The sequence below is a fragment of the Gadus macrocephalus genome, chromosome 3 (assembly GCF_031168955.1).
Source record: "Gadus macrocephalus chromosome 3, ASM3116895v1".
Classification (NCBI taxonomy): Eukaryota; Metazoa; Chordata; class Actinopteri; order Gadiformes; family Gadidae; genus Gadus; species Gadus macrocephalus.
In genome coordinates, this window is record NC_082384.1 from 12824759 (window position 1) to 12852010 (window position 27252).

A 27252-nucleotide genomic window follows, 5' to 3' on the forward strand; every position below is an offset into this window, starting at 1 on the left:
TTGGAAATACAAATGAATGAATAATAATTGAGTATACTTTAAATCGATTTATTTCCCTTAGCATTGATCAAATTGGAAATTTGCATTAAATGGCATTGGAAATGAACAGTAGATCAGTGATCGTCCTGAACATGCAAACATGTGGTATTCAACCGCAGTGAACATCATTTTGTGCCATAAGGAAATCTTGACTGCAATGCTAAAAGTTCATACAGAAGCAAAGTAAGCCATAATACATAACCCACCACCAAAGATGACCAATTGAAACATACTGATTGACAAGCTCATCAGCCCTAAAATACTAGCTGTGTTTGAGTGAAACTACACCAATTGTGATCATGTCCTAGCATCTGTGCAACTCGTTAGGTTTTACTGTGATTTCAACAATGTAACTAAACGTGATCTAGTATCTTACTGTGTCGAAGCACCCAGATCATTATGTGCAAAACAAAACAGTGATTAACAGTGGCTTTAACAGCATTTGACCCATCTTTATAAACTCATATGGCTTGTTAAAATAGTAGCAGGATTACTAATATACCAATACAATTTCAATCTCTTTCCATCAAGTAGAAACAAAGCAATAAAGTGTATTTTATATAAGGTGAAGCGTTGTGGAAACAATATATCTGTCATTCGGACGGTGAAGGGAAGATATTTGGCAGAGATACGCATTCATAACACAAAAAAAAAAGATAATTCAAGGCTGTAGTATTTAAAGGGATACCAATGGCTAGATAATTTCATAAAAGCAATTTTGTTAAAAATGTTGAATATGAATCCCAACGCGTAGGTTGGTCCTCAGTGTAGACCCTCAGGGTAACTGGGGCTCGGATGATTCGCTCTGCACTTCTCCCTCCTCATCGCTTTCCCCGCCGGTGCGACCAATCAGGCGGTTTAGGTTGTAGGGCAGGTCCCCACGTCTAACAAAGACACACGGAAACACAATGAGTGCAGAAATCGCAAGGACATCTTAAGATGTGACGTCAGCAGTGCTGATCTATTACAGTGTCAAGGAATAAAACCACAACGGGTATATGCTGTATGACGACAAGTAGATGAAGGTAAATGGCCGACGAGCTGTAGACAATACTTTCGCATTACAGAGTATAGATTCTGCAGTACATAGTACACATTCTGGCAGTACAGTGGAAGTACAAATTCTGCAATACAGAGCAGTCATTCTGTGGACCTCAGTACACGTTCTGCTGTGTGTCCTGTTTGAAGGCCTCACCTGAGCTTGCCCCTCAGGGTGCTGACCTCCCGGGTCATGGAGTCGGCCGACTCGCTGACGTCGTCCAGGTCTCTCTGCAGCTTCCTGCGGTTGGCGTTGGCTCGGGTCACCTCCTCCTCAGCCTCCTCCAGCTGGCGCTTCAGCTGCCGCATGCGAGTGTTGAGCTTGTCGGCCTGGACAAGGAGACAGGGTTCAGGGTACGGTAGAGGCACCGGCAGACCCCAGGGTCAGCAAGGGACACACACACACACACACACACACACACACACACACACACACACACACACACACACACACACACACACACACACACACACACACACACACACACACACACACACACACACACACACACACACACACGTTGAGGAAGGCTGACCTGGTCTTTGTACTGGTCTGTGTTGCGCTTCTCGTCCTCCACCTGAAGCAGCACTTCCTTCAGCTTCTTCTCCGTCCTGCGGACCTGTCTGGAGGCCTGCTGCCGCTCCCTGACACGGCAACAGCAACACGGTGAGGAAGAGCAACCAAAACTACCCTTCTTCCTCCTTTCAATTATTTTATTTGTTTGGTTTTATTTATCTGGAAACGGAACAAGTAGTCATCGTATATAATATTAAATCATTGAGACAAATCTACCACCATAGATAATTATTTGTTTTCACCATTGTCTCCATGCACATTTTAACAAATTATGAACTATTTAGAGGCTTTGGTGCATCCTCATCCACCTCATCATCATCAGCAACCAGCCACGGTGCGAGAGTCTGGCCGGCCTCACTCACTTTGACTCCACGTCCAGCTGCTCCTCCACCTGCAAGATCTTGGCCTCCAGAGCCGCGATGGCGGCCTTGTACTTGCTCTTGACAGCCCCCTCCATCTCCCCGAGCTTCAGCTTCAGCTCCTTGTTCTGCCGCTCCAGCTGAATGCGGACCCCCTCCAGGCGTTGGGCCGCGCTGCGCTCCGTGGACACCTCGGTCGTCAGCTGGTCGTTCTGGGACAAGACACGCGGCACAGAAGAGCGAGTCAGAGTGTGTGTGTGTGTGTGTGTGTGTGTGAGAGTGTGTGTGTGCGTGTGTCTGTATTCCTCCGGTACGTCCGGTATACATTGCTGTACCTATTGTCTTTTAATGTTGACATACAAGTTTTTATGTGTGAAAAAACCAGGGTTGGCCCAGGGTTAAGGGGGGGTTTGATTTAAGAGATAAAAAAGTATTTTAAGAAACCACTGCAGCGGTTCATATACTTAATGTTTTGTTAAAATAATTTACAGCCATGTTTGATCCCGGTATCCAAACTGCTGTGAACGCCTTACATCAAAGCCTTGATCAGCACGAAATAAAGCCCTTACGGATCGGTCGCAATTAATTACATTGCAAGATCTTGTTAATCACAACAGCTATTATTCATGAAATTATTGTTCTATTTTTCATGGGCTATTTTGTCTCTTTACGGACAGGGCAGTGAAGGGACATAGGAAAATGGAGTCAAGAGGAGAGGGAATGACATGTAGCACAGGTGGGAGTCTAACACACATGCCACGACATGTAGTACTACATGACGTTCCCTCATTTCATTCCCTAATGTCATTGTAGCGCACTAGCGGGTCGAGCCACCAAGCCGTCCTCGTTATAGTTATGAAGGGGAAGCAACTTTATCCAAGCTTATGATTTTCATCTCATTGCCACCACTGATCTTAACGTATTACACTCAATATAATAACAACCGCAACAACTGTAAGTTACGAGGCATGTTGCATCCTTGGCTCACCTGCAGCCCGGTCCTCTTCAGCCGGTCGTTGACCATCTCCGTGTTGACCTGTTCCTCCTCCAGCTCCTCCTCCAGCTGGGCGATACGAGCGTCCTGCCTCCGCTTCTCATCCGCAGCCAGAGACCTGCGGAGAAGAAGCACAGCCATGGTTCAACTTCAGTTTGAAGTATTATGATCCATATAGTTCGAGACAGTACACACACACATGCATATGAATGCATGCCGTTTTTAATGAATCAATGCATGCAGGATGTTTTGGACGGTGTGGTGTAGCTATTGAAGTGCGTGGTATCATACAGCTTGGTGTTTAAGAGGCTCATCTCCTCCTGAAGCTCATCTCGCTCCGTCTGGGCCTGTCTCTTCGTCCTCTCTGCAGACGCCACGTCCTGAGAGCACAAGACACGAGAACGAGAGCATGAGAAACCAAAGCGCTCCCCCACATGCAAGCACATTGCACAGTGAGCCCTTCATTTGATGGACCATGACATTTCCTTTTTTTTGTCGGCTAGGCAATTTATTTTTGCCATATTTGTTGAAATAATCTTGTTCACAATAATCTGGTATCTGTGGCATCCCTGCAATAAGCCCTACAGGCTAGCCTACTGGTCTCTCTACGCACCAGACTACCTGCGCACACTCTGCCCGTGCATTCATTGAAAATGACTGGTGTCTTCCATAAGGCCAGGCAGACCTATTGCTTGAGCTAGCGGACCACTCATGTTTTGGGGAGCGGCCTTGGAGGTACGCCTGAAGGGAAGGGTTGGGATTCTTTTCTGTTTGATCCTTAAAGGGATACTTCACCCATTTAGAACCGGCGTTCTATCATTATAAAATCGCTATTGTAATATAAATAAATATATAAATAAATATCAGTCTAAACCAGTCTCCCCTTGGCCCATTTTTTCTCATCTAATTTTCTCCCGAAATGACGTCAAATGACGTGTTTGACGTCATTTCGGGAGAAACCTCTTGTCCCGCTAGAAGGGCCGAGGACTACAACACACTTTTGGTGGCAAATTTTTCCACCAATAAGGAATGAGAGGGGGCGGGAGCTCGCGTACGGGAGACCGACAGGGGGGCGGGGCAGCGAGCGCAATGCACTGTGGTAGTTGGAGGTTTTCTTACTTTGAGCCAGAGAGACCATGAAAACACTCTTTCTGCCTTTTTTAAGGCTAGGATGAACCAATTTCAATTTTTTTTTCACATTTATAATACAAACCTTCATATTCCCACCGGTGAAGTATCTCTTTAAATAAAGAAACTAGCATACTCGGGATGGTTTCTCAAAATGGCCTACCCTAACTTAACTACAAGATCACATACATTAAATCATCATGACAAATAGTTTTCACAACTACAATTTAAATACAATAAAACATACTTTAAGAGTCAGAAACCACTAATCCCTCATGTCCAACACATTTTTCTGTCAAGGCACGTGATTGGATAGACAGCGGCTTGTGTTGCATGTAAACAACCAATAAGAGCCCCAGTGTGAGCGCGAAGTGACATCGGTACCTCCTGGAACTGCATGGCGTCGGCCTCCATGGTCTTCATCTTCTTCTCGTTCTCCTTGGCCTCGTTCAGGGCCTCGTCCCGGGACACACGCAGCTCATCCGTCTCGCGCATCTGCTCCTTCATCAGCGCCTGGGGGACAAACATGCAGAGAGCTTCAGCCTCCGCTCCATGCCCACACCCTGCGGCTAATGCTAAGCTATGGGCAAGGGCGGATGGCTCTCTGGTTGGCAGCGTAATGGCAACTTGTAGCGCAGCTAAATCCACACTCATCTCAAAGGCTTCTAAAGTAGCCCTGTTCAGCTCCGTTCATATTTTTCTTCCCTTGTTGATAGCAAGTGAATTATGTTTTTGGGCATTAAACACATGGCTGTTCTACACATCAATCATACCCATATAAATACCCATTTATTAAAGACAAGCATTGAAGCCACTGGCTCATAATGGTTCATGTCTAATATGTGACCAGTCATTAAGAAAAATATCGTATAAATAGGCTTTGTGAGATTTGGGGTTTTGCCCAAAATTAGCTTCCCACATAATTAAAGCACAGACATGGTAATAAATTAATGAGTGAATGGGTGTTACCTGGAGCTTCTTCAGGTGCCTGAGGGCTTCATCGCGGGCCTTGTTGGCAGAGTCTATCTGAGCCGCCAGCTCGGCCAGGTCCAGCTCCAGCTTCTTGCGGCCCGACATGGCCTGGGAGCGCTGGCGGCGCTCCTCCTCCAGCTCCAGCTCCATCTCACGCACCTGCCGGACCCCAGGCCCACTGTCAGCACGCCCGCAACCCCCTCTTCACACACACACACGCTTCACCGCCTCACTGCTTGTTGTTTTTATACCTATACCGTCCACTCTATCCAACGTGAGTGAGTCAGTGAGTACAGTCCTGAATGTTAAAGCTATACCATCCACTCCATCCAATGTCATTTAGTGAATCTATACAGTACTGTATAGTGAAGCTATACCACCCACTCGATCCAATACGTGTGAGTGAATTAGTCCTCCCGTCTGCCTCACCTGCTTGACCAGGGCCCTCTTCTTCTCCTCCCCCTGCTCGTCGCGGGCCAGCAGGTCGCGGTCGAACTGGGCCTTCATGGCCTGCATGTTGACCTCCAGGCGCAGCTTGGCGTCCTCCGTGGCCTGCAGCTCGTCCTCCAGCTCCTCCAGCTGCACCCGCATCTCCTCCACCTGCTGGTCCATGCCGCGCTTCGCCCGCTCCAGCTCGTGGACCTGAGGTGAAGGTGGAGGAGGAGGAGGAGAAATGTGAGGGGTTTGTACTCCCATGGTTTGACAGAGGAGATCAGGTACCAGCTTCGGATGGACTATCGGTAGCGCCGTCATTTCCTGGAAACTCCCAAGCATCAACCTTTATTTAATACTTTTTAAAATGTTCATTATATCTTTGTTCAATGAGGCCCTGTGTCGGGCTGCCATGCAACCCATCAGGGGAACTATGAAATGCATCCATCAATCTGTGTAAAAATGGTTCAGAAAAATAAATAAACGCAACTATAAAGATGAACATGAAAATATATATGATTGAAAGAGATAACGAGGACTAAACCCTACATACCAAAATATATTTTAAACCAGAGACGACTTAGCTACGATTCTGATGGCAGTTCCAACCAAAGAAAACAAAATGGCGTGCGTGCGGCTCCTACACTCTTGCCGACGTCGTCCTTGGAGGAGACCAGGTCATCCATCTCGGCCTTGAGCGTCTTGTTGGTGCGGTCCAGCTCGTCCTTCAGGCCCGCCATGGCCTCCAGCTCGCGGGTCAGGGCCAGGGCGCGGGTCTCCTTCTCCCGGGCCTCCGCCTCGGCCCGGTCCCGCTCCTCGGCGTACTTGGTGGAGGTGGTCTTCTCCTCCGCCAGCATCTGGGAGGAGGAGGAGGAGGAGGAGGAGGAACCGGGGGGAACGTTGAGGCTTAGTAGGGAATCATCTCATTTAGAAGTATTCAGGCGAGGAAACCAAAATTAAGTCAATGGGAAAAAAATAAAATATTTAATATTTTAGAAAAATTGCCCAAGAGCTGGATACATAATTGTACATTACTTAATTTGCGATTTGAAAATGTATTCAGCAGAAATGCTGAATAAATGCATTACGTTTTCAAACTCGTATATATCCAACAGTTTGTGTTCATTCCACCCACACACCTGGTCAAACTTCTTCTGCTTCTTCTCCAGGTTGGAGACGATCTGCCGGAGGTGGTCCTGGTCCACCATGAGGTCGTCCAGCTCCTGCTGCACTCGGGTCTTGGTCTTGTCCAGCTTGTCGTAGGCAGCGCTCCTCTCCTCGAGCTGCTGCACCACCGCCTCCATCTCCCGCTGCACCCGCTTACGGCCCTCCTCTGAGCCATCCAGGGTCAGCGCCTCCTGCTCCATCTTCTTCTTCATGTCTGCCAGCTGAGAGGAGGAGGAGGAGGAGGAGGAAGTGGAGGAGGGAGAGGGAGAATATAGATTGGGAATTATGTGACTAATTGGATGGCCGGGTCGTTTCATACATCACCGAATGAGCAATGTTTTGTCTTTATAACTACGGATAAGAAAAAAGTGTGCGTGTTTTGATGTAAATGTTTAAGCAATGGGGTAGAAGCTTAAGGTACAGCTCATGAGCCTTCCCGTAAGTGGAAGAAATTGTGCCACTAGCATGTACCGTACAGGAACCAAATGTGTTCCGTTTTAATTTGAGGTTAGCCCCTTGAGATGGATCCTGTCCTTTTCCAAGGGGATCCAATAGGAACCGTTTAGAAGCTACACACATAGATATGAAGTGACTCATTGTTGTCATGAACCTCAGTACAGGTATTGATGGGTGGAAACACGGGCCTTTCAACAAGCAACCATAGCTCCCGTGCAACTCTTCAAATAACTAACGATAAGAGAAAGAACATTTTACTTCTTCCACAGCGGAATATTTTTGAGAGGTCTAACGGTAACCTCATCGCAAGGATCATGACAGCTCAACCGAGGGGTAAATCAAGAAATGCACACACTTAAAAATGGGTCAATTCTCAAGTTCAACCCGTAGTTCCCGATCAGGCACTAGAGGGTTGGAGGCGGGCTGGTGCCAGTGTATGCACCTGGGGGTGAGGGGTGTGTCTTGGACTGACCTGGGTCTGGAGGGTGGCCACCTGCTTCTCCACGCTCCTCTTGCTCTCCTCCTCCTCCTCCAGCATCTCCCGCAGGTTGTGCTGCTCATCCTCCAGCTGGCGCAGCCGTGTGTTCACCGCCAGCTTCTGCCTGGTCTCCTCTTGAAGCAGCTCCTACACACGCAGACACAGGTGGGCTGAGCAACACAACATCTGGAAGTGTGTCAGTGTTAGGCAAGCTATGTGACCGATAGCTTTTAAATATGGAATATGGAAAGATAATATGGAAACCCGTCTGTCCCCATGCTGAATGAACAAGAGATGGAGGAGAAAGTTAAAGTAGCCTGAGTGAGTGAGTGAGTGAGTGAGTGAGTGAGTGAGTGAGTGAGTGAGTGAGTGAGTGAGTGAGTGAGTGAGTACCTGTGTATCCGCCAGTGTGGACTCCACAAAGGAGCAGTCTTTGCTGGCCTTGATGCCGTTGCTCTCCGCCGCACTCAGCAGACTGCTGACGTTATCCAGCTCGGACTACACACAGAGTAACAGATACACGTTGGCATTCCCGATAATGAATGAGCATCACAATGAGAAACCTAGCCTGGGGTTCAACAGGAGGAAACGACTCCACGGTCAATTAGTTCCGACCAAGTAATTTGATTGGACAAGAGGCATTCCATGAGTGCTGATATAGAGTATAACAGCACTGGGACTTTAATGTAGCTTAGAATGCAACAAAGACTAACATGTTCTGAGACATAACATTTGAGTTGAATTAGGAATGGTCTTCAGAAGAGGACGAAGGGAACGTAACGTAACTTAACGTAACGTGTAGACCTATACAAAGTAGCAACCATAATCTGTTGTCGTTTACTACTATTAACAAACATAATTGCTCGTAGAACTGTTGCATAAAAGCAATAAACACACTCGAGGTCGTGTTGTGGTGATGAATATCAGCACGGCTGTGACTCTCTTCGGCACTCGGCCAAAGGCCTCGTAACTACGACCGAATCACAGCCATGCTGATATTCAGTGCAACAGCATTCCCTCTCTTGTGTGATATTGCTTAATCATCATCATCCCACCTCCCGTTACCAGTAACCTTAACGAATCGTCCCCCCTACAGCAGTGAAGTACTCCAGGGTCAAAAAAGAAAAAAGCTTGCACGATCAGAAGAAAACTTTTTGGCCTTGCGTCACCCCTCTACTAGCCCTACCCCCTTCAGTGACCCCAGCTCCTCCAAGGGGACACTACGACCCTCGATGGGACGCTCACCTGCATCTTGGTCATCTTCTCGGCCAGCTCGGTCCTCTGCCGCTCGCTCTCCCCGTGCTTGACCAGCAGCTCCTGCAGCTGGGACTCGGCCTTCTTCCTGCGACTCTCCGAGTCGCCCTTGCTCTGGGTCAGCGTCTTCATCTCGATCTGCAGCTCGTTCCACTCACTCTCCAGTGCCTGCTTGGTCTTCTCCACTGATACCTTGTTCTGTGGGGGTAAAGCATAAGGACATTGGTTCAACTGAAAGATACATTTTCAATGCCGAGAGCATAGTCTTCTTTTTCGTATGAATAAGAGTCTATCAATTGAAACACAAAAAACACATCCAAAAAGAAGGCATAATGATTTTCACCCTCTTGGCCTGTTCCAGCTGTTCGTTGAGCTCATCAAAGGCCTGGTTGTGTTTTTGTCTCATCTCGCCCATTTGCTGCTCGTAGACCTTCGCCTCATCATCCAGTGTCTTCTTCAGTTGAGAGACCTCAGTCTCACGCTTAGATCTGAACATGCATCAGAAGTAATGAATGGAAGGCGCAGGACAATAGCAGTCCTTTGGTGCACTCTAGTGGTCAGAAATAAATTATTGCAGCTTTCACTTAATATTAACATGGCTAAACATGATAGATAGCTTTCGAGATCAAAGTTGACAATGACAAATAATCAAAAGACATACCATAATCAATACTATAAACATTATAAATATTTCCTATACATGCTTGAACCACTTAGCATCACTAGCAATCATTGCAGGTTGTCCAGAAGCCACGCCCATCCCCGTACCTGAGCTCCTGCTGGGCGGCGGTGGAGTCCAGCGTGTCCTCCAGCTCCGTCTTCAGCGCCTCCAGCTCCTCTCCCAGGTCCCGGCGGTACTTCTCCGCCTTGGCGCGGGCCTGCCTCTCCAGCTCCAGGTCCTCCTGCAGCTCAGAGATCTGCGCCTCCAGCTCTCGGATATTCTTCTGGGCCAGGTTCTTGGCTGAGGCCTCTTGCTCAATCCTAGAAGGTGACGGCCGCAGAGGAGGAAGAACCATGGGTTAGTCGTTATATATTGTTTTTGTGTCTGAAATCAGTCTTTTTCATTAATCCTTATCTCAGTAGGGTATGGTGAGGCATCTAGGAACAAACAATATTACAATCACGGGTTACCATTCAGTTCCCTAAATCAAAGTATTCCAAGTGTGACTGGATTACTGGATTACTGTCGTGTCGTATGAAAAATAAGTTTCTCCACAGTATAACTGTAGATAACGCTCCAACACATACAGTTACACTGTGGAGAAACATTGGTATGGTTTGGACCGGGCTCCCTAGCTAACCTGGCGAGGGCAGCCAGAAGCTCCTCCTCCTTCTTGGCCAGCTGGGCTTTGAGTTCGGCGATCTGAGCCTGGAGGTCTGCGATCTGGTCGTGGAGATCGGTGGAGTCCCCCTCCAGCTTCCGACGGCCCTTCTCCAGCTCCTGCCTCGTCTTCTCCTCCTTCCTCAGGCGGTCTGAGGGACAGAGAATTCAAAACTTGTTTCGCAATAAAAAAAAAACGACTTGTTGCAACGACGGCCACACATGTTGAGGTGTACACAAACACACACAATCACTTACCCTCCAGGTCGGTGATCATGGCTTCATGTTTGTTCTTGAGCTTCTGCAAGCTCTTGGACTTCTCCTCCTCCTCCGCCAGGTTGGTGGTGAACTCGGAGATCCGCTCCTCCAGATGCTTCTTCTCCTGAACACGGGAAGAGAGGGGTCAGGGTGGGACACTCATGACCGAGTCTGGATCACTGAATCACAGTCATTTAGTGTAAAATGTGTCAATCACGCATGTGCCTCATGAATCAGTTTAAAAAGATGACACATAAATGAATGAATCAATTCATGAGTGTATCGCATTTCTTTGATCTAAAAATGTTAACAGTGTAAGCAACTTCATAGTAGCGTGGTACAGAGGCCTCTATAGTGTATTCAACTATAGTCGGCATTTAAACAATGTTGGACTTTTAGAACATGAAGCACAACGTTAAACCACACATAAAAACAAGAATGATAAATCGCATGTCATATCACAATTTTAAAAGAATCGCAATACGTGTCATATCGTCGCTCAATTACCTACTGATTATCCCCCCATATCAACCATTGGACCTGGTAATTACCGAGCAGTACACACGATAAACCAAACAACTTGCATCCCGAGTTCGCAAATTAATTGAAGGAGTGGTGTCATTGTGGTAGAACCTCGCGATTATAAAAGAGCCCTGGACCGACCTTGTTGAGTTTGTTGTTTTGGTCCTCGATCATCATGACCTCCTCCTCGATCTTCTTTAGCTTGGCGTCCGTAGTCAACTTCTCCAGCTGGAGCTTCTGCCTGGCGCCCTCTTCCTCATCCAGCTGCTGCTCCAGCTCCTGCAGGGACAAATTAATCGAAGTTATGGCTCATGTCAATATTGCAATGGTTGCCTTTTTCTTGTTAAAAGAAAAAAAAATTTTTGCAAACATTTTTAAAACCAATGTCAAACTTAAAAACTATATGAATTCTATATTCAGTAATAAATCTGTATTAAATATGAGCATGTTAAATATTGAATAATTATGACAACTAATGAATGTGATCGTTTTATATGAAGGGGATCCGCAGCAGATTCAACATATCTTCCACCCGTTCCCCAGACATCCCCCCCCCCCCACTGACCGTGATGTTGGTCTGCATCTTTTTCCTCTCGCTGCTCATCTGCGTGACGCGCTCCTCCTCCTCCTCGAGGCGGGACTCCAGGTCGTGCAGGATGTCCTCCAGCTCCGTCTTGCGGGCGGCGAGGCGGGAGCGCATCTCCTCCGCCTCGGCGCACAGCTCGATCTCCGCCTGCAGCTGCTCCTGAAGGGCCTGCTTCTCCGAGCTCATCTGGGGGAGCGGGGGACAAACACACGTGAGGGACTGGTCCCAGGGAGTGGTCTCATACGGCTCCATGTAGGCTTGTATAGCCATGGTCCTACTATAGCCATGATCTACGGTAGGCTTCCCCCAGTCGTACTATAGCCATGGTCTACGGTAGGCTTCCCCCAGCCCTACTATAGCCATGATCTACGGTAGGCTTCCCCCAGTCGTACTATAGCCATGGTCTACTGTAGGCTCCCCCAGTCGTACTATAGCCATGGTCTACTGTAGGCTCCCCCAGTCGTACTATAGCCATGATCTACGGTAGGCTTCCCCCAGTCGTACTATAGCCATGGTCTACTGTAGGCTCCCCCAGTCGTACTATAGCCATGATCTACGGTAGGCTCCCCCAGTCGTACTATAGCCATGATCTACTGTAGGCTCCCCCAGTCGTACTATAGCCATGATCTACGGTAGGCTCCCCCAGTCGTACTATAGCCATGATCTACGGTAGGCTCCCCCAGTCGTACTATAGCCATGGTCTACTGTAGGCTCCCCCAGTCGTACTATAGCCATGATCTACTGTAGGCTCCCCAGTCGTACTATAACTTGGGTTTCATCAAACAGGTTACAGGTGCCTTCATCGTTGCTATTAAAGTGTTTTGGTGTTCATATTCTACACCGAGTCCTGCTTATTAAGTCCATGTGTGTGTGTGTGTCTGTCTTTGTATATCTGTGTGTGTCAGTGTCTTCCCCCCTGGTCTGTAACCTGCTGCAGTAAGAGCGTGTGGTCCTGGTGCTCATGTCACATACCTGCTGCTGCTTGGACTCAAAGCTCTGGAGCAGCTGCTGGGCCTCCAGCTGCCTCTGCTTCACCTGCTCCAGCTCCTCGTCCTTCGCCAGCATCTCCTCCTCCTGCCGGCTCACCTGCAGCAGGGGCTTCACCTGGGGACGGAGAAGAGGAGGTGTTGGGTGGGGGGGACTAAGGCCATCCCAGGTGGGAAAAAGGGTTAAGGGATATGGGAGGAAAGCAAAGAGGGAGTGGGGGTATAAACAGAATCTACTACCCAAATGAACACATCCTCCTCATCGATTAACTTTAAATGACTAACGTTCAGATCAGAAACTATTAACTGTGACGCGAGTTGGTTTGGATCCACCGTGATAAAATTGATGAAGCCAGTGAAGTCACAACACACACACACACACACACGTGGTACCTTGGTGAACAGCCTCCACCACTGCCAGTTCCTCAGCTTCAGGTAGGCCACACAGTTCCTCTGGATGACCTTCATGGCAGTCAGCTGCTGCTGCCGCTTGGTGAACGCTCTGGAGGGAGACAAAAAAGGGGGGCGAGTGATGGAACGGGACCTCTTGTAAGACCCTTCATGTCATACAAGCTTTTTGTTTATTGAGAGCATGTTCATGGGAGGACACGCGTCCAGACTGCAGGAAGCCTCTTCAGCGAAACAACCAATGTTCAGGAATTTTATCGTCACATTGCAGGCACAAACATTCGACAAAAAAGGGGATCTCACTGTCGAATTGCATTGACCAATGTTGGATAGTGTTGATACAAACGCAAAATGATACGAGGCCACCTCGTTGAAGAGAGGAAGGGGGCCGTCTCTAGGTGCAAATAATAGGCTTTTCAAATGATCTAGGGATAAAGCGGATTGTACACGACGAGTACAGGGGGTAGTCTAATGAAGCACTGGAGGTGGGCTCTGAGCGTACTTGCGAGCCACGTAGCCACGGCACCAGGCCTGGAAGTTGATGATGACGTCAGTGACCTTGATGTCCCGCTCCTCCTCCAGGTGGGCCAGCACTCCGGCCCGGAAGAACACCTTGCTCTGCCCGATCCGGTACAGGTTAGGGTCCAGCTCCAGGGCTTTGATCTGTCCGGGAGAGAGAAACGGTACTCACTATACGCTCCCCGTCTTCACTCGTGATTGAACGCAAATGATGGAGTAAAAAAATAACGCAAGATAATCTGCAGATAAAAACAATACGTCATACACACCATACGATAGAATGTGATCAATGTTATCCTACTACAAGTCTTTATGCACGTGTGACGAATCTCACCATGAGCACACACGCCTGCTTCCCATCCATGAAGCCTTTGGGGATGGAGTTGGGAGTGAGGATCTCATACCTGGAAGACAAGGGACATCAAATGAGAATAAATAAAATGACGCATGGGCCCACCGGCCCGTCTCTCCCTCAGAGTCCGTGCATCCACAAAGTTGGTCAGAAGGAAACCGATGCATTGCTTAGGAACTGCTACCGTCATTAGACCTTCTGCTTAAATAAAACAAATACATTTCCGATGAAATATTTTTGGTTGCGATTGTAGCTTCTAAACGTTGGACAACCCTGTGCCCGCCCCGGGTTACCTCTGCCTGAACTCCTGGAAGACGATGCGGTTGGGGAAGCCCTGTCTGCAGATGCGGATCCCCTCCAGAACCCCGTTACACCGGAGCTGGTCCAGGACCAGGTGGGGCTCCAGCTTACCAGCCTGGGGGGGCACGGACACACAGACAAAGAGACAAACAGACCGAAAAACACATTAGAGCATACGCAGCGATACCAAGAAGCTACAATGAGGAACATTCGGTCTAGACTTAAAACCGCCAACAGGAGTTGATGTGCACCTTCTTCTCGTGGTTGGGGATGATGCAGCGGACGAAGTTGGGGTTGGTGTTCCTCAGGGTGGTCATGAGGTTGGAGAGCTGCTCCTTGTACAGCTGGCCCACCGTGCGGAACATGCCCTTGCGGGTCTTGAAGGCTCCGTGCATGGAGTCCGACATGCCCGCCACCTTGTCCAGGCCCACGATGCGGTCCACTGGGAGCAGAAACACAGGAGGTGTGATGAAGACAGGCCGAGGTACAGACGGGACCGTCACAGAGGAAGACGCCACCGTGGACATACCCCAGTTACTTCACAAAAAAATAAATAGACAAGCATAGAAATGCGTCCATGAGGCCGTCATGCGTCGGCCAAACTCACCGTCCCTCCAGAGGTCGGCGATGAATTTGTCCGTTGACTGGTTGAGCAGCGAGGCCACACACTCATTCAGAGGGTCCATGTTCTTCATCAGCCACTCGTCCGCCTTGTAGTCAACCTACCACACAAACGACATGTTCATGTGTATTCATGTGTTCTTCTGTTGAATCCGCCTCTCCTAGGGGAACTCTGGACTAAGATCTGCCATGGTCGAATCTGAATCGGCAGGCCAAACCCAGACAACCTCATCTTTTTTAATATAGGCGGCTAAATTATGCTGAATGATATTTTGTGTTGCTTCATGCTTCATTAGCCTGAAAATAAAACATTTCCATATCGGGGTCTCCCACAGCGTTCTAATGGCGAGGCCCAGCTCCTCCCCTAAACAACTGTCCGCCTCTACAATCGGATTCACTTTTAAACATCAGGAACACAATGATGGTCTCCATGTCTCTCTCTGCATTCAATTTGACAGAAATTATATGCAACTACCTGCTTACATAATATAGGCTTACATAATATACCGTTATTAACCTAATAAAAAAGCACAAGCAAAAGTAACGTAAATAAAAAAAAATAAAAATTTAAATTTGCAGATTTAAATTTAAAGTTAAATTTAAGTTAAATTTGCAGAAAATGGCCGTGGTCCATACCTTCCCGGCGTAGTGGATGATGCAGAAGTCCACGTTGTCCTTCAGCTTCTTGGGCTTCTGGAACTTGGGGCTGCCGCCCTGCTCCTGGACCACCTTCTCCACGAAGCTCTTGTCCGTGGCCTTGGGGAACCAGCACTCCTCGTCCAGCAGGGCCAGCACCCCCGGGGGCCCAGTCTGCACACACACGCACACACACACACACACACGATGATGCAAAACTATGTGCAACCATGTGACTTAAGCATCGATGCAAGCAACAATTTGTGAAACTAATAAAATAGCCCTTCTCTCGAACTAAACACCTCAACCCTGTTGAGGTGTTTAGGGCCGTTATACGTCATACAAACGGCCCTCTGAACCTCGCTCAGCAGAGCTAAGGAAAGTCTTTCGTGAAGCACCTGACAGTTGATCACTAGAGCAGCAGCAGGTTCCCACCGCAGGCAATCGCACTTCCTGATTCTAACCGAAACTGCTGTGGTACTGCCGATCACCGATTTAGACCGTTGTCATGGCGACCAGTGATGCAAACATTTGACAGTTGACGAATGACGATAGATCGACAAGAGGTTGCTGCAGGACAACTTGATTTTAACCCTACATATGCGTGTGAGTACAGTGGCAGACTCAGAATAAGGGAGAGGAGTCTTCTCGGATCCAGCGGTCCTGACATGCCATAGCAGAACTTCTGGGGGGGAGGCGGCCTAGCGCCTGGAACGGAAGGCAACGTTCCTGTTTCGTTAAAGAGATTTTCTACCAAACTAACTAAAACTTAACAAGTTGCAAGATGGAGCTTTCAGAAGAGGATATAAATACATATATCCCTTAAGAGGACATTTTACACACGGTTCATATCAGACCACTAAAGACACCGTCTTAAATCGTTGGTTTCCCCACAGTCTTCAGGCTCTTGGAAAAGTTTAATATACCAGTATAGGTCGAATTTGTATTTCGTCCTTTTATACGTCGTCCTTCGGGACGGGCGCTTACAGATCCATGCCAGCCCCGAGCAAAATGATTGGTCGAAAAACAAAACAGAAGTGACCAAAAGTTAAACAACCTCGATTCCTCAGTTCCTCAGTGCTGCTCTCAGACCCTCAGCACGGATTAGACTCCAATAAAACAACTTTAGAGAGTGATGGGGAGGAGCTATCTCACCGATCTCTCGATGAGGTCGATGCAGGGCTGCAGGTCCAGGCCGAAGTCGATGAAGCTCCACTCAATGCCCTCCCGCTGGTACTCCTCCTGCTCCAGGACGAACATGGTGTGGTTGAAGAGCTGCTGCAGCTTCTCGTTGGTGTAGTTGATGCACAGCTGCTCGAAAGAGTTCAGCTGGGGGAGGAGGAGGAGAAGGGTTCAAATAATAATAATAATAATAATAAATAATGACATTGTTCAGTTTAAATTTAACAGGTGGAAGAAGGACCTGGAAATGAAAATTAATTCTAAAGGGTCCATGGTCTAAGAGAGCCTCCTTGACTATAGGGTTGTTAATCAAAGTTCATTTTGAAATTTGCTTCATCGTTTGAGTAATTAAACAATTACTGCTGCTTAATGATGATTCAAATTTTAGTTTGCTTTAGCTGACTGCTTGTCAGCTAAAGCAAACACATTAAAGACATCCGTTTAGACTCTGGAAACTTGCGAGGGAATTTGCCATAATTTTAAATATTATACATATATATTTGATTATTGGACTGAAAATAATCTTGCGTTTAAGCCCTACTAAACTATGAAAAGCAAAAAGGCTGAAGGCAGTCCAAAGGGCATTTGTCTTCTGCTCCTTCTTGTTTTATTGCTATGATATGATGTGACACATCACCACTCTACGGCAGTGCCTTCCAAGCAGACACATTGGCGTTTGCATGTAGGTGTTCCATGTCATGTCCTACAACTTCTTAGTGTTTGTGCGTGGAATGTACGCTTTGGTTGGCGGTGTGCCCTGGCCTAGAACCCTCCGGCCTACGTCACAAGCGACCTCTTTGACCGTCGTCCCGCGCGGTCGCGGGCCCCCCGAAAACCGTACCTCGAAGATCTCGAAGCCAGCGATGTCCAGGATGCCGATGAAGGAGGCGCCCTGCCTCTTGGTCTTGTCCAGGGCCTTGTTGATCCTCATCACCAGCCAGCGGAACATCCTCTCGTAGGACGCCTTGGCCAGCGCCTCCACCGCAAACTCCGCCTGCTCCTGGGTCTGAGCCTTCTGCACGTAGTCCCGTCCCACCTGCGGCGCGGAGAGCGACAGACAGGTCGTTCCTGAGTAAGAGTCCATGTGCCCATTGGGTTGAGTGCACTGGTCTTTCGGCGGAGTCCCTTAAAGGGCGGGTACCTACCTTGATTCTGGGGGACAGGATGGCCCGCGTGAAGTCAGTCACGTTCATCCCCAGCAGGTGGCAGACCTTCTGGGCCGCTGCGGGACAGAAGAGGGCGGTTCAGTTGGGTATCATGCGAGCAGAGAGCGGTGCGAGGGCCTGTGGGTAGTGCTAAATAGGTGCTTCTGCGATGTCCATGGATGAGTGTGGTGCGGGTACCGGTATCATCAGGCATGGAGGCCTGGTCAGAGTGACGTTCCTTCTTGAAGCTCATGTTCCCCAGCTGGAGCACAGCAGAGATCACCTTCATCAGGCCTGGCCGACAAGAACACAAACGTATCGTCAAGGGACACATGAGCTGAGCGTGGACACCTGCAGAGACCGAGGCAGACTGTTGTCAAGGGGAAAACCGTACCCGTTCGCTCCTCCTCCGGGACGCTCATGATCTCGAAGGCCTCCATGGTCTCGTTGAACAGGTCCTGGTCCTGCTGGCCTGGGATGGTCGAGTTCCCGTTGGACAGGAAGCGGTACTTGCTGTAGTCCTCCAGACATAACTCGGCTTCAAAATAAAAGCACATTTTGTTATCCCGAGTAGACTACTACCTACTGTATATAGGGTTGCAGTTCATCAAATCCATTTAAAAAACAAAATCGAAAAACTATTTTAAATAAAATTCTCCAGTGCACAATCATAAGCATTGAGCCTTTGGGAGAACCCTGGTTTTCTCTGTGACCATCGGTGAGGGCTTACTGCGCAGCTTATCCCCGGCTCCGGTCAGCATATAGTAGAAGATGTGGAAGCTCCTCTCCTCTTTAGCCTGACGGATGGCCCGAGACTTCTCCAGCAGGTCTGGCATCACGCTGGTTAAGGACGTAATCAGGCCAGACACCGATTCAGTCAGAATTGTCATTAAAAAGCAGCCGCTTAGCAAGAAGAAATGACAGGGTTGACCCTATGGCACTTCAAGGATACAAGTCTCGATGTTGGCTCCAACGATGTATCCGTTGACGTCAAAGTTGATCCGGATGAATTTCCCCTATTCCGAAACAAAAACTGCTTTGAAACATTGGCGTTGTGATGTGTTGGAGATACTGACAAGAAAACACCCAAAAGTTGCTATAGGTAAGCCTCTGTATGAGCACTTATTTCTGACCAAGGCATCTCTTTTCTGATTGGTTCGGGAAATCAATCTAATGCAACACTTCTTAAGGGTGGTAAAATTTAGGGAGAGAGCAGATCCTAGCTACAGGAGTTTTTAGTGGAAGGACTTTAAGGCCACACTTACAAATCTCGAGGAGTTGTCGTTCTTGACCGTCTTGGCGTTGCCGAAGGCCTCCAGGATTGGGTTGGCCCTCAGCAGCTGTTTCTCCAGTTCCCCCTGAGCACGGAGCGGGAGATCACAACACAACTCAGCAATCGCAGCGTCCATTTGATTGGACGTCAAGTTCACTCTAGTAGAGCTAAGTAGTGGAAGTGAAGTCAGAATTTTCGGAACTGAAATTTTTTATTTGTCGTGCTTCATATTTTTGACCTTGTAGGTTAGTATTTCTTGTCCCAGAACAGATGTATTTAGATCTTAATGAGTTAAGGAACAAGAATCTTGTTCACACATATTTTCTTCCACTAGAAATACCAAACTTCTTTCCAAGTTCATAAATCTGAAGTACAATAAAAATATTTTTTTAACATTCTGACTCCAATTACAATACTTCAGAGGGAAAATAGAGGCTTCCATTTCCGTCATCTTTGCGTCAACGTTAAATGACTGTGTGAGAGCAGTGGCGTTAATCATGCTTGCAAGCACACTACGCATCATGCATGTATTACGCACAACACACACGCTCGCACACGCATTGCGCACACACACACACACACACACACACGCACGCTCACGCAAGCGCTTAGATAAAACGGGTAAGGACACGCGGTTCAACCACACAGACAGACAAACAACCACCCCTATTCCCCAAACCAGGTCCATGCAGGCCCATAACAAAGAGCATTTGATCTGTTCAGTGGCGTGACTTAATAATAATTCCTCTTGAAAACACAGACCGAAAAAGCCGTTTATGATTTGGCGCATATGCAAAAAGCTGTTTATCATGCAGCGTCAGAGATGAACTCACTTGTGACAGAACTGCGCTGCCCTAGAGGTAGAAGGAGAAGAAAGGGTGGATAATTTAACACTTTGTAACAAGCTCTTCCCTCAGTTTGCATGAGTACACCACTACGAACTGCAGTCAGGCTCAGTGACAGAGAATAACGCAGATAAGACTTCAGTAGATTGCATATATTGTGAACTTTAGAACAAGCCATACATGACGGGATAAGTCCAGTCAGACATTCATACACCCACACAGACATCCTCAGCCCCACACACGCATTGCTGCTCGCTGGAGTCCTGGTCACTGCAGGACAGGCGAGTATGGACCTGAAAGGGGAATGTTGGCTGGGCTGCTTCCCTTATCAGAACAGACCAGAGAGTTGAAAGTGTGGCAAAAAATTAAACTGCTACATGTAAAAGAATAAAGAAAACCGAACTGAAAATGGAATACAGACAACATTTTACAGAGGACACTGAACAGAGATGCACATTTAAAAAACAACCAAATGTAAGAATGTAATTGGTACAGGCCATGGCCCTGTGCTTGTTTTCCTACTGATTACCCCTGTGGATGTCCAGGTTCAATTCAATCTTTAGGACGACACCCAGTTGGGTATAAAAAAGTGCCTAAGGTTCCTCAATGCTTTTCAATAAAAGACGAGAAATAAACTAAACTTGAAAACAAACCTACATTTTCCCTGCAATAGATTTGCATTTCTGATGGAGAATACCTGATATATGTCTGACATCTATGATGCATACTATTTTATACAACCACACTTTTAGCATAAACCTAGAGATGGTTTGACACATCAGTTGTAGCCTTTGAGCTATAATGCGTTTGTCGTCTCTCTGATGAAAACAAAGAAGAGAGTTAACTGACAACTTCCTCAATAGAAATATTTGTCAAAAAAAAAGATTAGAAAAACATTCATCATGACCTAAGGCATCAACATACCGTGTGTGGGACATGCCGTCAAACTAAAACACACGGTTCTGTACCCACCTGGTCTCGCTTGGACTTGAAGGACGAGGCGACGTGGGCCAGATACTGGATCACTTTCTTTGTGTTCTCCGTCTTTCCCGCGCCAGACTCCCCTCTGAGCCGAACAAGGACAACGGTACATGTGTGATCGTCGAACGGTGTAAAATCAAAGCGGGTTAATCAACGAGAGGTCACTACGTATACAATGGCTGAGAAACGTGCGATTAAAATTAAAATGAGTTCGATTTAGTTTCGGAAAAAAACTAATTTGGCTAGAAAGGTTGTCACAAGAGAAATCACTTACGTGCAAAGGATGGACTGATCCTCCCGATCTAGGGAAGATATACTGTTAGCATCACTCAGTAGGCCAGTTCATACATAATCCTGTTTGCCCAGTTTGTAAACAGCTGGCACGGCTGTGGCAAAGAATGTAAGACAAGCAACGCAGAAAAAGAATAAGGCAATAATACATTTCTAAACCAAGATTCCTGATAAGAAAAATAAAAAAATAAAAAAAGTAATAAATCTGCCAAATTAAATCATACGTAAATATACACATCTTATCTACTTATCGCCAATAAACATTCACCTTATTCGACAGATAAGCACTGCACTATGTACTATGCACTATGTTAGTGGATTCTTATAATCAAATCTACACAGACTAGAAATATCCCATGATGCACTGTACTATCTAGTCAAGAACCTGGGCAGATGACTAGCTTGATCACATGCCTCACCAGGGAAGCCATTGTTTGTCTTGTAAACGATTAAACTCCCTGGGGATCCATCAGAGACTCATTGAATAGTAAGTACATCTTGGTGATCTTGTATCCTACTAAACACCCTAACAATCCATTGAAGAGACTTTTGGAATAGTAAGCCTTGTCGTGAGAGACTGAGTGAGTGCATGAGTGCATGAGGCAGGTGTGCGTGTGTATAGCAGCCAGGAGACCTACCCTGCATCATGCTCCTGTAGGAGGTGTCAGTGATGGCATAGATGTGGGGGGGCATCTCGTGCCTCTTCTTGCCCTTGTACATGTCCACGATGTCCTCCGTGTAGATGGGAAGGTACTTGTAGGGGTTGATGACCACGCAGAACAGACCCGAGTACGTCTGGTGTGTGGAGGGGGGGGGGGGGGGGGGGAGGGATAAGACGCGTGCCCGTCAATGTTTGACCTCTTGTTGATGGTCCTTTTAGGATGGTATAGTCAGTGTGGTTGTCGTGAACTAACTAGGCAATGTCGGCCCAGGGTAACGGGCGTGAGTGTGTGTGTGAACTCACGTAGATGAGTCCAGAGTAGTATCTCTCCTTCAGGTTGTGGAGCACTGAGGCTTCGTTGAGGCAGGTGAGCTCCGCCATGTCCTCCACCTTGCTGAACTTGGGCGGATTCATCTTCTGGATGTCGTCCTTGTTGACTTTGATCTGAGAAGTGGAAAATGGAAACGTTTTGGGACTGGTGCTTGGTATATCCTGGTCCCCCGAATGTAGATTAGAGAATGTATTCAACAAGCAATGGTTAACTTCGTAAGAGAACTCATGTGGCCGAGAGTTTTAACTGTGTGTTATTGAACAGGAATTAACTACGACTATGGCTAGAGACCGGGCCTGTAGAAAAAAAATAAAAAAAAAATAAAATTTGAGAAACGTACTCAAATATTTTTTGCATACCTGGTTGAGCAGGGTGCGTGCTCCCAGTCAGACCTCCCTAAACCAAGCTTCTCATTTTGCGACGCCTGACGTTTATGGTAACTGGTGATGCATTGATATGGGGTTTCTTGCACACAATAGCATGCAAGAGACACTTTTTTTTTTTTCTCAATCGTTTTATTATCCATCCGTCTTGGAGGTCCGAGGACGTTGCCTAGCGACACGCATGAACACGCCCCTTTTCCTCGGACGGCGAACTTGCTAGCTCGGATGAACTCGGAGGAGGCCGAGCAAAATTCCGAGACAGAATTCAAGATGGCTGCGCCCAGTGTGACTTGAAGCATGAACTGTTTTCATTGTGCTTGGAGCGCTTTGGTGGTTTAAATGGCAATTTCAATCACTCCTATTACTGCAATACTTTACTGCGTCTGTATCTCTGCCTATGGCTTATTTTGGAGCGCCTGGTACTCTGCCAATGCTACCGCGACAACAGCTTTCCAGGTGGCGTCCATGTTTTCCTCCCGACGACCGAGCGAAACATAATAAAACGATTGAAGGGTGGGCGTGACGTCACATCCGAGGTCCGAGTCGGTTCACAGAGAATACAAAAACGCACCATAAGTGACCACGTGTAGACATGCATTCTGCACTAAACCTCAACCAAACCCTTCAAATACACAGCAGGCTGCTGACCACGCCCATTGACGAGACCCCACCGAAGCCTTGTCGGCTCACCTTCCTGCCCGAGTCGCACAGCTCCACCACACACTCATCCCCGCTCTCCTCCTTCAGCGAGCCCGCCTCGAAGCCGCTCTTCTCCGCCGGCACCCACACCAGCTTCTTGGTGGACCAGTCGGCCTGGGCCATGGGGTCGTTGTCCGCGCCGCGCTCCCCATACAGGAACTTGTTTGCATCCGTCATGGTGGCTTCAGGACAGAGAGGAAGAGGGAGAGTTACCGCAGGAAATTCAAATCACACAGAATTTAGGAGCCCAACGTTTTACACAGTTGCCGGGTTAAACAACCCTACGTAATGTCGATCAGAGTTTGAAGTGAGATTGTCCTTTAACCGAGTTTGCATGGCCTCTGGATTTCGTGGCATAATGGTTTTAGTTTTTAGTTGTTGTTTTTTAAGGTATAAGACTTGAAACAGTTAAAAAAATTATCCTGAATGAAAATACAGCAGGGAGAGCACACTCTTAAGTGTCCGACTCATTCTTGGGGAGTGATGCTATGCAGGGTGCTGAAGGCATAGCATCAACGGCTGGATGTGGTTCTACGAGCATGCAAAAGAGAACTGCCTCCTCAAAGGTTAAGCATGTGAGAGCTACCATGAGGAAATGCAAGAACAGGGAGCCTAACGACACCACACAGGAAACATGTGATATGCCCTGAAAAACAACACTAGCCACGTTATGTGGAATAGGTTGCCTTAATGCTTACAATTGTGACGTGAAAATAGGTCAAACTTATGTTGGATAATGAAGAAGAAGTTATAATAGAAAACATGTTGGGGATTCCGTTTTTTTGCAATTTGGAACTGAAAAAAAGAAAACAGTCATGGTGTTTTTACACCATGACTGTAATTTGAGTCAGGTTCAAACCTGTTGTTAAAACCTTGCGCTTAAAAACACGTTCTTGCCCGCAGACGGTACTTTTCCAACATGAAATATCACTACCAGCAAGTTTTACATGCATTGCCTGTATTGTAGCCCTGTATTCAAGAAAATAACTACTGGCATTCATTAAACTACTAGTACTGGCATTGGTAAGAATACACGTAATTTCCCATCATTTCCTCCATAGGTCAATCATTCCTCCTTGATAGCAATAATTGCATCCTACTTGAAGACAACAGACCCTTGCCATCAGAACAACAGGTTCCATAAATTAGTGTATTCGGTATCACCGACACCCTTGACACACAAGTTGTTTTATTAAAGTATTAATTTATTTTCTGGGGTGATTAAGTCATGTCTATATGCCGCATTCAATCGAAAATGAAGGGATTGAACAGGGACCATTTGAAACCGTGTACAGCTCTCAATTGCACACATCCCTGACTTCCTGGTAGGAACAGTCCCTGCTGCTCACCCCCTCATTAGAGTTGGGATTAGACACAGTCTCTATACCGTCTCCAAACAGCGGTAACCCTTACCATCCTGCTGTCCTGTGGTTATCCCAATGATACATCCCAACTGTTAGACTGACAATTCATTACGGTCACAAATCCCTATTTGTTAAGCCATAAGATCCTTTTTTCGATTTATCATTTCAAAATCGATAGATTGAGTCATTAACACTGACGAATCCCTTTTGCAAGTTAACAGAAGAGCAATTTTGTGGCCTAAATAAGCTTGGGGGGGGGGGGGGGGTATAAATCAGACTTTCAAATTATAGTCAACTAGCAGCAAAAGGACAATCACAGAATAAATCAATGAGGTGTTCAAACACCAGGAAAGCACACCATGTGACCTATATCCCGATACGGCTGGAGATGAGACATCTGTCCTCATACCTCAACACCCATAGCATAACAATACATCTGGCCACAGGTTACAACACAGCTAGGCTGACTGGGCGGAGGGGCTGGGGACACTGGCAGACAGAGGGGGATACGGGGTAGGAAGCAGGAGGAAGGAATGTTTAGAGCAAGTTAGGGCAAGGAGGGAGAAACCTTCTCATCCAGTGCCACGCCCAGCAGAGAATTACTGTGCTAAAATAACCTATTTTCTTTTGATCAATACAAGCCTGTTTGCTTTCATAGTCTCTACTCATTTTGACCGCTGTAACAAACAAGTGAAGACAATGTATAGAACTGTACATTATAGTTACAGCATATAGAACTTTAGATTAGAACAGGCGGTTCGTAAACAATACTGCATAAAAACAAAAACACAAGAAAAGCCTCAGCAAATGAATGGCCAATCTCCCAACTATGCACGTGTGTGAATGAGTTTGAGCATGGCAGATTAGTTATTTCTATCCAATAAGAAGAGGATGATTGCTGTCTCAACCGGTCGAGACAAGAGTGAGTGTGCGTTTACACAGGGAGATAAACAGATAAGTGTAAGATGTCTTCTGTGTTTCTCTCTAAGCACCTTATGTGATCAGCCCGTGTAAAGTCGGGGAGGGACGGAGGGAGAAGGGGGGGGGGGGGGGCAGACTGTTGCTTAATATCATGTGCCCTCAGGGCCAGAGAGAGAGAGAGAGAGAGAGAACGAGAGTGAGAGACAGATAAAGAGAGTGAGTAAGAAGGGGAGAGAGATTTGTAGCCTGAAGAGGAGGCACGGCCACCATTAAATTCCACTGAACTATGACAGGCGAAATCCGTCAGAAACGACGAGAAGCCTATGAGATGACCGACGAGAAGAACACTGTGGTCGACGGGCGGCGACCTCAAGTTGTAACAGGACATGATGAAAAACTGCAGAGGACCAAGTTCCTCAGGAAGTTGCTACGGTTTGAGCATTCAACCACACAATGTGTGCGTCTGCAAGACTACAAGCACCGCGATGAAGAAACACGTATGCATTTCTCATCCAACGCAAGCCAAACGAACGGTGGAATCTGGCAACGCACATGCAATAGCAGTGGGCAGCAACAGGTCTCTGTTGCCTCACACAGGAGGTCATACAACCATCCTCCTCTAACTGGTTTTGCTCTGGCTGGAAGCAGTAATACCACAGGAGCCTTGCCATCCTATCATTAGGAGGCCTGACCTTTGAACCCGTGGCCCAGTCTGTAGTCTTGGTCGATGCATTGGAATATAAAAGGGAGTGTAACAAATAAAATAAAAACTATGTTAGAGGGGAACAGCTTTGTATAAATGTAGAGATGGACAACTTTAAAAGGTGACTTAATGACCCTACATTTCTGGCCTCCCTCTCAGTCCGTTCTTTCTCTGCGGCCTCCTGTTCCTGGAGCAGGTCCAATCCCTGCTTTACATGTGACACATCAGCGACCAGGAGCCTGCCAACTGCAGGTTAGGATCCACCATGGTTCAGGAGCGATGCTAAGTGAGGTTTCTCTGACTGCTTCAGGACTACCTTTTTGTTAGTGTGCGAGTACGTGTGCGTGTGTAGGGAGGCTTCGGGTGGTCAACTATAGTTTTGAGAATAAAATGCATTTTGAAAGAAATAACATAGGCCTTTACACACCCACGCATGTCTTTATCACATAGTCTTGTTATACATACAAAATGATATATCCTCAGGGTAGACTGGGTGCATGCAGGTTCACTACTTGCCAAACTAGCTTGCCGATACACGTCCTTCAAATAAGTCACAAACACGAGATGCAGACGGAGGAATGTCTCGATCCACACACGGCAATGAATCACATTACAGAGGGCAGAAAACCATACATGTAAAACATTAGCGCGCACCTGCAGTTCCTTATAGTTTGAACAGGGAACAAATGGCTGGGTGGTAGGCCTATTTGACGATCGAGGGGTACTTTACTCGTCTTCAACAGGTAGAAAGCACTTTGTGTTGAGGATTATAGTTAGTTGGGCTAGCGAAGTTTAGAAAAAAAAAACAACGTATGCATTTAGTTACCTTGTGTTCAGCGTCAAGCACTGCGAAGTAAGTCGGCCGCTCGGTTTTGCGTCAGTGTTGTTAAGAAGCCCTGCACCACCAAGCTTTGAATGTCACACAACACAAGCGACGCAACGCATGGATCTCTCCGCCTCGTTCTCTGTCTATCTTAAAGATTCCTCCGAGCTGCCTGTGTGTGTGCGTGTTTGTTTCATGCGGTCGAGCTGTACAGGCGTTACACTCGGCGAGGATGGAAGGCTCGACG

The 27252-nt window shown here is 47.2% G+C and overlaps 1 protein-coding gene across 1 annotated transcript; it reads right to left on the reverse strand.

Moving 5' to 3' along the window:
- Nucleotides 1–32: 32 nt before the first annotated feature.
- Nucleotides 33–27252, reverse strand: LOC132453401 (myosin-9-like). The gene is made up of 43 exons (XM_060046195.1): nucleotides 27009–27252; nucleotides 23186–23376; nucleotides 22085–22225; nucleotides 21759–21915; nucleotides 21104–21131; nucleotides 20821–20914; nucleotides 19837–19857; nucleotides 18996–19088; nucleotides 18683–18746; nucleotides 18461–18559; nucleotides 18125–18268; nucleotides 17929–18024; nucleotides 17731–17807; nucleotides 17427–17621; nucleotides 16559–16732; nucleotides 15404–15577; nucleotides 14754–14868; nucleotides 14398–14588; nucleotides 14140–14261; nucleotides 13829–13898; nucleotides 13478–13638; nucleotides 12961–13069; nucleotides 12554–12685; nucleotides 11561–11767; nucleotides 11137–11274; nucleotides 10474–10597; nucleotides 10196–10367; nucleotides 9663–9875; nucleotides 9238–9382; nucleotides 8886–9092; nucleotides 8034–8138; nucleotides 7635–7787; nucleotides 6679–6927; nucleotides 6184–6396; nucleotides 5537–5749; nucleotides 5105–5266; nucleotides 4520–4648; nucleotides 3299–3387; nucleotides 3002–3125; nucleotides 2017–2225; nucleotides 1614–1722; nucleotides 1235–1407; nucleotides 33–923 (listed from the first exon to the last, which is right to left on the reverse strand). Exons 2-43 carry the CDS (start codon nucleotides 23369–23371, stop codon nucleotides 815–817), a joined length of 5886 nt encoding a protein of 1961 aa, XP_059902178.1. The 5' UTR covers nucleotides 23372–23376; nucleotides 27009–27252; the 3' UTR covers nucleotides 33–814.

Coding starts and splice junctions, on each gene's coding strand:
- LOC132453401 (XM_060046195.1), bottom strand. CDS start 23,371: ATGACGGATGCAAACAAGTTCCTGTATGGGGAGCGCGGCGCGGACAAC. Junction 21,132..21,758: donor CTACAGGAGCATGATGCAGG/GTAGGTCTCCTG, acceptor TATCTTCCCTAG/ATCGGGAGGATCAGTCCATC. Junction 6,928..7,634: donor TGGCCACCCTCCAGACCCAG/GTCAGTCCAAGA, acceptor TCCTCCTCTCAG/CTGGCAGACATGAAGAAGAA.